Genomic DNA, 9,411 nt, shown 5'->3' with positions numbered 1-9,411 from the left:
ACACCTTTACCTTTTTTTTTTAAAGTAACATTTAGTGCAGAAAACCGGGTATGCGGAAAGGCTTGTCATGCACTTGAGAACTGTGGACACTCCACTAAGACACGTTTAACTGCAATTCTGTTAGCTCGCTAACGTGGATAGAAACATTATATCTATGAGCTGTGTTTGATGTACCTATATACTGATTTGTTTATTGTTCTTGTGAGCTACTTTGAGCATATTTGGAAAAGTTGCATATAAATAAACATCATGATGAAGATGATGATGATGGGTAGAGTCTCCCCCACACACTCCCCGCCCCCATGCACACTCAGAGAAGTTCCTCACAACCAGCTTTTTATGGCCTAGCAAACCCATGATGTCTAGAAAACCCATTTTCTGGAATCTGACATTTGCTTCTGAAACACTGTTTGGGTGGATAACAACAAACCCTTGCTGAAATTCAGCCACTAGTATCGTTCACTCGTTATTTAGGCTTTTATTTAGGCTTTTCCTAAATAAAACTATCTATTGCAGTATTTGCCCTCCCGAGCTAAGAGGTTAAGGGCTAAGAGCTAGTGGCTGTGCATTTTGGGGCTGGTTTCCAAACTGTCAAGATGGGCAGCTGATTCATAGCTTGCGACCTGTAAAAAGCAATGGCCACACATTAAGTTCTGTGGACTAAAGATGCAGCTGACAGGCTGAGAAGAACTGAAGCCTGGAAACCTGAAGCCAGCCTGTCCTGTCTTGTTACACAGTGTAAGGATTTCCTGTGCCTAGAACAGTTGATGTATTGTACTAGCCAAGTGGCAGCACTGATCCAAGCGAATTGCTACACATACTGTAGAAGCACTTCATTGACTCTCCATACTTGAAAGACACCCTATTTTTTATTTCCAGATTATAAAGTGCACTGACAAGATAACAACTTCCATTCTAGTCTAGCGTCTAAAGCTGTGTGAGAATTAGAGCCAAACAAAAGACTAGGGCTGCCATGTATGGATGGCCTTTGGCAACGCTGCAATGCTTGGAATTGATCTATTGCCAGTATGTTCCTTTGAAAGACGGAAGTAATAATTTAAGGTTTTTTTTCTGCGTAGAAGTCATTTTCATTACCTCGTTCCATGTTGGTGAACTCTGTGGGAACTGGTGAAAAATAAGCGAAAGTTAAAAAAAAAAAATTACTTTACTCTGCTGAACAAAATTAACACCATGAGGAGAACTGCTATTTATTGTGTTGCAGAGAAACCTGCACCAAATATTGCAACACTTAGCTCACATCTGGCAACATGGATAAAAACAAAAGTAAGTTTTTGTACATGATTTCCAGAGAAATATTTGTAGAACTACACATACTCACTGATTTTATACAATTTACTGTTCACTGATTCCCCTCCCCGCCCCTTGAGAGCTTTCTTCTTTTTTCTTGCACCCCTTTCACTTTTCTGCTCCCAGTAGCAACAGTCAGATATCTTCCTTTCCTAATGAGAAAGGGTGACTCAAGTGCATCAAATGTTTTACACTTTAATGGAGAGTGATGTGATCACTCTTTCACCTAGAATTTTTTATGTTTTATTTGTTAGCTCTGAAATAAAGATTTCTTCTTTTGATGAATTTGCTCACCCACAGTTACACAGCTCTAAGAAAATGTCTCTTCCCATTATTCCTGGACGAGGAAGTTGATGAGGGCGGTTCGAGGAGACAAGAAGAACTTTGTAATTTTACGTCCTTGAAGATATTCCGTCCCCAGCTTACTTTGAACAACCAGTTCACGAACTACTTTGGCATCTCGGGCTACTTCCTGAGGTACACCAACTTTACCACAGAGTTTGTTGTTAATCTGGAAATAAAAGACACAGATGAGAACCAAAGGAGACTTCTAAAAATAGGCCCCCTCACTTCTATCTTACTTATCAGTCCATTTGCCTCTGTTTACTAGTATTTAACAGAACAATGCATGATTACATACATTCAGATATTGTTATTTAAAACTTTCAGTTCATTAATTCAGCCTCTGTTAAGTTTATTTCAGTCCGCCTTAACCTTTTTATTGTCATTGCATGCTATCGTATCATCTGTACAGCCCTACACTAACCTAACCCAATTGGGTTTTGTTTTAAAGAGTAGTTATTTCTAAGAAGTCAGAAAGAGCCTGTCTTGTAGGATTAATGAGATGCTGAGTAGATACGGGCTGGTTTTTAAGCAAGATCAGAACTCATCTTCCCCTGCTGCTGTGCATTCATTTTAAAGAGATTTTCCAGACAACTTAAAAGTAATTTTCAAGATTGACAAGCCAGCTTGAATAAAGATGCTACTGGGAGCAGAAAAATGAAAGCAGTGTGGGAATAAAAAAGCAAGATCTAAACTGGTGGCCAAGGGGAGAGGGGGGGATCAGTGAATAAAAGCAGATACTATAAGAGAGCTTCTCTCTGATCTTATGGGCCGAGTCTGGGACTTATCCTGATGATTAGCGTCAGAACTTGCCATCCTTGGGCAGCTGCCAGCACCCCAGCAGAGCTCCGTACTGGTGCCTGCTCTGAGTCCACCTTTCATTCCCCCCCCCCCCCGCCACCCTGGCTTGTCAGCCCAAGTAGTGCTGGATGGCTGGGCCTAGCTGTCACGTTGATTTCCCACAATGCTCCAACGCAACACTAAATTGGAGGCATTGTGAAGAATTAAAGCGGAGGGTAAAATCATCCCCCTGGTGCTTGCTCAGAGCACTGTTGCTGCTACTCTCTTCCAGGTAATCCCATTAGGGCTCACCAACAGAGGATGAGGACCACCTTTGCCCAGGGCCCTCTCAGACCTGGAGGTGGCCCTGCTGGTAAGGCCTAAAGAGTCCTCTTCAAGCACAGAATGGGGAGCAGGGGCATTCACGGAGCCTGGGTTGGAGAGCCCACACTCCAGGCCTGGATTAAGGTATGGTTGGAGGGCCTGGCATTGACAAACATGGGGTATACCCCTGGTCAAAATATGGGGTATACATTTCCTAAATAAATAAATAAATGAATGAATGAATGAAAATAAACAAGGGTAAACCCTGAAATCAATGTATGAATTTGTTTCCAGAGTATTTTGATAGACCCTAAATTTCTTCAACATTCTGTTATTTAATTCCATTATGTCAAGCTGCTACCACACAACAGTACTCTCTCTTTTTAATTAAAAATCCCAGTCCCAGATGCTACGATGTACTGCAGCTGACGCAACCCTACAACAATGCCTACAACAGCTGACAATCAGACATACCTTTCATTATGTCTACAACACAGAAGCCAAATGTGCAATGATCTGTTTTATGTTGCTTCCTGTTGGTATTTTGGGCTGACCGTGGGCAGACATAGATCCAGGACCAAATGGAAATAACAGAGTCTGTTACATCAGCATAGACAGAACTACAATTGTCTGGGAAAGCCAACACGTCATTAGGCTGAGGTATTGAGACAAATGTCACATTGTAGCTGAGAATACCGACTCACTTTTGGAGTTCTGTTGAAGCAACATTTGGAACAGTTATAATTCTCCTGCTTATCTTGACTTGCAGAAAGATAGAGGTACGTACTAGGGTGGATTTTATCTCAGCTTTTCCGTTGCACCATTTCATCAATGAGAAGTCTGTAGAGATGTGTGTGCACACACAAGCATGTGTTTGTAAGAATGTGTTTGTAAGAATATGTATGAGGGCCACTTCACACCTTATTGTCGCAGGCACGTTTAAACCAGTGGTTTAATGTACATAGAGAACATGTAAGGGATGAAGGGGAGATGCAGTCTCTAAGCACTGAGAGGTATGCATCACAACTCCATGCAACATGTCTACTACATGTTTGGAGACGTGGATAGCCCCTTCACATTTTACATGTTTTCTGCGGGAACACTAGCGTACACATAAAAAAAACAACCCTGCCGCCATAAGGTGTGGACTGTCCCGGAGTGTAAAGAAGAATAGGAACACACTCACGTGTGAGAGGGAGACAGCAAGTGTATGCACATGTTTGTGTGAGAGAGAAAGCACGCGTTTGTTTGAGTGAACCACTGCCCTTCCCAGGCCAAACCTTTGCTTTAGATATTTAGGGCGCAATCCTATGCATGTTTAGACAGAAAGGAATCCTACAACTCCCATCATTCCTCAGCCAGCTAGGGAATGCTGGGAGGTGGAGGACTTTTTTCTGTCCAAACATGCATAGGATCGTGTCCTTATTCTGTTAAAATCTGTGCTCTACTTCATATTCCAGAACTGCTCCTAGCATTGCTCCCAATATAATCCAAATAGAAAATGCTTCCCAGAGCACCCAACCCCTACAAGTGAATCTACCATTTTCACTTAGGCTAGCTTGGAGAAGATTTTAAAATAAAGGATACTAAATTAGCACAGTACATCTGCTTGGCCTGCATTTAGGAAAGGAAAGGTTCCTCCTGTGCAAGCACCGGGTCATTACTGACCCCTAGAGGGACGCCGCTTGCGCTGGCGTTTTCATGGCAGAGTATAGCAGGGTGGTTTGCCATTGCCTTCTCCAGTCATGACTACCTTTCCCCCAGCAAGCTGGGTACTCATTTTACCGACCTCGGAAGGATGGAGGGCTGAGTCGACCTGAGCCGGCTACCAGAGACCTGGGTTCTGCTGGGATCGAACTCAGGTCATGGGGAGAGTTTCGGCTGCAGTACTGCCGCCTACCACTCTGCACTCTCCCAATTTATTTATTTATCTATTTCATTTCTACACCACCCAATAGACGAAGCTCTCTGGGCAGTTCACAACAATTAAACCACAAGGTACAGCATAAAACAATATAAAATACGAAAGCTTAAAGCTCCAGTATAAAAGTAGAACCAGAATAAAACCTAGTCACAATGCAGAGATTTAAAACAGCAGAGGTAAAAGACAAGAATGCTAAAATGCTGGGAAAATAAAAAGATCTTCAGCTGGTGCTGAAAGGAGTACAACGTAGGTGTTAGGCAAACCTCTCTAGGGAGTTCATTCCACAGCCAGGGTGCCACAGCAGAAAAGGCCCTCTTCCTGGTAGCCACCCGCCTCACTTCCTTGGCAGGGGATCCGGAGAAGGACCCCTGAAGATGATCTTAGGGTCCAGGCAGGTATGTATGGGAGGAAATGATCCTTCAGATAACCTGGGCCCAAGCTATTTAGGCTTTGAATGTTAATACCACCACTTTGAATTGGGCCTGGACATGGACTGGCAAGCAGTGCAGCTGGAAAAGTACTGGCATAATGTGATCTCATTGGCCAGCCCTGTTAACAATCTTGCTGTCCTGTTTTGGACCAGCTGAAGTATCCGGACCATTTTCAAAGGCAGCCCCATGCAAAATGCATTGCAGTAATCCAAACGAGAGGTTGTCAGAGCATGGATAACTGTAGCTAGGCTATCTCTGTCCAGATAAGGGCACAGTTGGTATATCAGCCTAAGCTGACAAAAGAGGCTCCATGCCACCGAGTCCACCTGTGCCTCTGGAGTTCTGGGTTCAAGAGCATCCAAACTGATCCTTTAGGGGGAGTGCAACCCCCTCAGAACAGGTTGAACATCACCTAGCCGGGCAGACAAGCCCCACGCTAACAGTACCACCTTCTTGTCTGGATTCTCAGTTTATTGGCCCTCATCCAGACCATTACCGTGCCCAGGTACTGATTCAGGACAGGATTAAAAAAGAGAGGTAGAGCTGGGTGTCATCCACATGTTGATGGCACCTCAGCCCACACTGGATAACCTCCCTCAGAGGTTTCATGTAGATGTTGAACAGCATGGGGGATAAAATTGAGCCCTGTGGAACACCATAGCATAGTTGCCAAGGCATAGAGCAATAATCCCCCAGCACCACCTTCGATGAACTTGAGCACACTCCGGGAGAGAGCGGAGGACAGGAAGGCCTGGCGTGCTATGGTCCATGGGGTCACGAACAGTCGGACACGACTTAACGACTGAACAACAACAACCACCACCTTCTGGAATCAGCCATCGAAGTAGGAGTGGAACCATTGCAGCACCCTCCAACTTCCAACCCAGAAAATCTATCCAGAAGGATACCATGGTTGACAGCATCAAAAGCCGCTGAGAAGTCCAGAAGAATCAATAGGGTCGTACTCCCCCTGTCCCTCTCCCAGCAAAGGTCATCCCACAGGGCGACCAAGGCAGTTTCCATTCCAATACCAGGCCTGAAGCCCGACTTAAATGGATCTAGATAATCCATTTCATTCAAGAGTGCCTGGAGCTGTGCAGCAACCACCCACTCAAGCACCTTGCCCAGGAAGGGGATGTTGGCCACTGGCCAAACAGTCTAACCCAATGAGACACATTTTAGTACTAATGCTTTTGACTTTAAAACATGCCTCTTTTACTAAGTTTCAATAACACAGGAAGCTGTATGTGCTAAGAGGGTCCTTTTGGTTTTTTTTAATTAGAAATATATATTTTTTTAAAAGTATTATCATCCCACTCTTATATAGGGCTCACAATGGTCTCTCATCCAGACTGCCAATCAGGTCTGTACCTGCTCAGCTTTAGCGCCTCGGTGGTATCACGTTTTCCCAGACATGCTCTTCTCTTGTCAGGTGAAGCTGGGGATGTTCAAGAATATTTACATACATCTTACTGATCACTGTTGAAGTAAAAGTACATGTTCTTACCAGAACTGACACTTCCACGATATCTGGCAGCTGAACGTATTCCGGGTCCACTGTAGGCCAGGGCTGCTGCAGTACTTCCATATCCCAGTGGTGATGCGTACAAAGTTTGTTCTGAACATGAGACAAACCTGAAATACAAACATTGGTGGATTGCTTGTACTTAAAGAAATATTTGTGGGGAGAGGAGGGGGTTAATCAATTTAAACATTGCCCAGAGCAAACCTTTGGCAGTTTGTTTTAGTGAGGACTGCCAACATACTAGAAAATGAATGTGTGCTAGATTTTGGATCACAACTAAAGCGGGTTAGGAGAAAGAAAGCAAAATCATAGCTACAGGCAAAGGAGGGGAAAATGGTCCTAAGAGATTTTTAAGGTGTTTAAAAAAAGAAAAAGGCATAGGAAAGTTTCCAAAACATAACAGATACATCTGGTCATAAAGGCTAATTTAGGCTGCAGTTCCAAGTGCACTTACTTCTGAATAAATATGTATAGGATTGCACTATAAAAGTCTAATGTCACACAAATAAAGTAAATGAAAGATACTACTCTCAAAACAAAGGGCATCATCAGGCTAAAGTTAAGCACGTGCTTAACATCTGTCCTACTGAATTGAATTGGTTAACACTGGCTGGCGCAAGCCTAAGGTCTATTGAATAAAAGCTATATAACACAACCTTTCACGCTAATATTTCGGATACTTGTCTTCATTAGCCTGAGAGAAGTTAAGAATTATTTTTGATGATAGTCTATCTTCTCCCCTATGTGACTACAACATATGCCCCTGTCGTGTGGTGTAGACACGTATAGTTGACAATGTCTTTGGCCAGGTGGTGGCAAAAAGCAGTTTTCATGATGGAAGCACTGAGTCATGAGAACATGTGTGAAATCTGTTAAAGTATAATTAAGGAAAGGAATAAGCTTCTGGAATGGTGATACATTTTCTTGCTAGCCCCTTCTCCTTAGGATTTTTCCATTTGTAAATAAGCTCCGTTCTTTCCTAATGATCACATGTTGGATGGGAGAGCAAAAACATGCAATTATAGGCTGCTCCTTTTCCTGTTTAACTGGGATTTTTCACACCATTACAAAAGACACAAAAGCCTCTTTTCTGAAAAAGCCAAATCAGTGACATGCTGGAGATGGCCAAATGACATATAAAACCAAACGAATACACAAGGAGGACTTCTTAGGTGGAACAGTACCAATATACCAAGCGGGATATCTGTTCAAGAGATGAGCTCCTAATGCTCTTAATTAGTGACACAGCTATGCAAAATTGCAAAAACACACCTCTACACTGGGCAGGAAAGCATGCATATATATATATATATATAAAAATATGAAGTTTTTGCTTATTTAGCTTGTTTGCTTTTCCTGTTCCAATCCACACTTTGGGAGCTCAAAACAGAAGCTATTATTACCCATAGTAGCTCCAGTACATCGCTAAAGTGCTTCTAACATTCAGAAATATTATAAAAAGTGAGGTTGCTATTACCAGACATACTTATCTGGGAGTAAGTCTCTTCTGAGTAGACACGTATAGGATTGCACTGTTAATGATCCAAGAGCAATTCCATCTGCTTAATCTAACCTTCCCCAACCTTGTGCCCTCCAGATGTTTTGGACTTCCATCAGCCCCAGCTAGCATGGTCAATAGAAATGCTAGGAAATGTAGACCAAAATCTTTGAAGGGCCCCAGGTTGGTGAAGACTGACTTAACCAGTCAAAAAGGGCTATTTATAAAGTAGGAACCCATTACTTGTCAATTATGTCAAACCCCTAGATTGAGAATATATTCTTTTAGAATAGCATCTTCCATATGCTTATATTCTTATATATAAATTGTGTATTAACACACACACACAGCTCAGATGTGTTCTATTAGATACCTTGGTGAACAAGTAACTTGAGAATGCAAAGGAAGGCACCAATGACTTAACTACACAGAGCATTTTTTTTTTTAAAGGTCAGATTAAGTCAGGTCTCTGATCCAACTTAATTTAAGGCCATTTTTCCTAGGAGCAGCCCCTTTGTTTCATGTAGAAAGAACAAAGGTGATCATCAAACAGCACAGAAACATTTGGTGTATTAAAAGAGGGCAGGACATACAGAAGGATATGAACCTTGAAGGTTGTGACTTATCCTTTAGGCAAAGAGAGCCGATGGTCCTCACCCCACCCCCAATCCCACGTAACACACAGTTAAAGCAGGCAGATCATTCCTACAAAATATACATATGGAACACATACGACATTCTTCACACAGTGCTTCTATTTATTTACTGCATTTTTATCCAATTTTTCAATTACTGTTTCCCAAAGTGGCTCATAGCAATAAAAGAGGCAGGTCCTGCCATCACGCTTAAAACTAAAATGAGAAGATACACAAGGGAAAGGGAGTGGAGGGAAAAGAAAGAGGAGGGAGATCAGTTCTTCAAGGCCAGAACGAGGTGGTGAGCTATAAGTGGGTGTTTAAATGCACTTTGAGCCAGGCTGATCTTCTCTAGTTGGTGTTCTTGCATTGAATAGCAATTGGTGGCTTTGTTCCTTTGGCCAGCGGATGAGGCCAGAGAATGTTCTTTCCCCTTGCTTCTGCAGCCCCAGGGCAACAGAGGAGCTGAGAGTTCTTTCTGACAGGGATGTGGGAAGTGAGTTCCTTGCAACCAGGCCATCCATGTGTGGTGCCCTCATATTGGGGGACTGCGTGAACTGGCCAGAGGACGTAATGAATACTGGCTGAAAGGGTAAATTTCAAATAAAAGGAAAGGAGCCCCCACACTTGTGAATGTATCTTTT

At 42.8% G+C, this 9,411-nt stretch overlaps 1 protein-coding gene across 5 annotated transcripts in view; it reads right to left on the bottom strand.

Moving 5' to 3' along the window:
- Positions 1-852: 852 nt before the first annotated feature.
- The window catches only part of LARS2 (leucyl-tRNA synthetase 2, mitochondrial), a 101,756-nt gene continuing 93,197 nt past the window's right edge, over positions 853-9,411 (bottom strand). For 4 of the 5 annotated variants that reach the window (XM_084858121.1, XM_084858123.1, XM_084858118.1 and 1 more), the window contains 2 exons: positions 6,617-6,744; positions 1,155-1,819 (listed from right to left, as the gene is read on the bottom strand). In XM_084858121.1, coding sequence (XP_084714247.1) covers positions 1,640-1,819; positions 6,617-6,744 — 308 coding nt within the window. In that variant the 3' untranslated portion in view covers positions 1,155-1,639. Of the gene's footprint in view, positions 1,126-1,154; positions 1,820-6,616; positions 6,745-9,411 lie in introns of those variants that run through there. The other variant, XM_084858119.1, reaches the window with a different exon arrangement.

The sequence above is a fragment of the Heloderma suspectum genome, chromosome 5, assembly GCF_057233095.1.
Source record: "Heloderma suspectum isolate Gila_16-S chromosome 5, 16-S_ref, whole genome shotgun sequence".
Lineage (NCBI taxonomy): Eukaryota > Metazoa > Chordata > Lepidosauria > Squamata > Helodermatidae > Heloderma > Heloderma suspectum.
The sequence above is the reverse complement of the archived record's forward strand: the minus strand, read 5'-3'. Positions and strand labels throughout refer to the sequence as shown.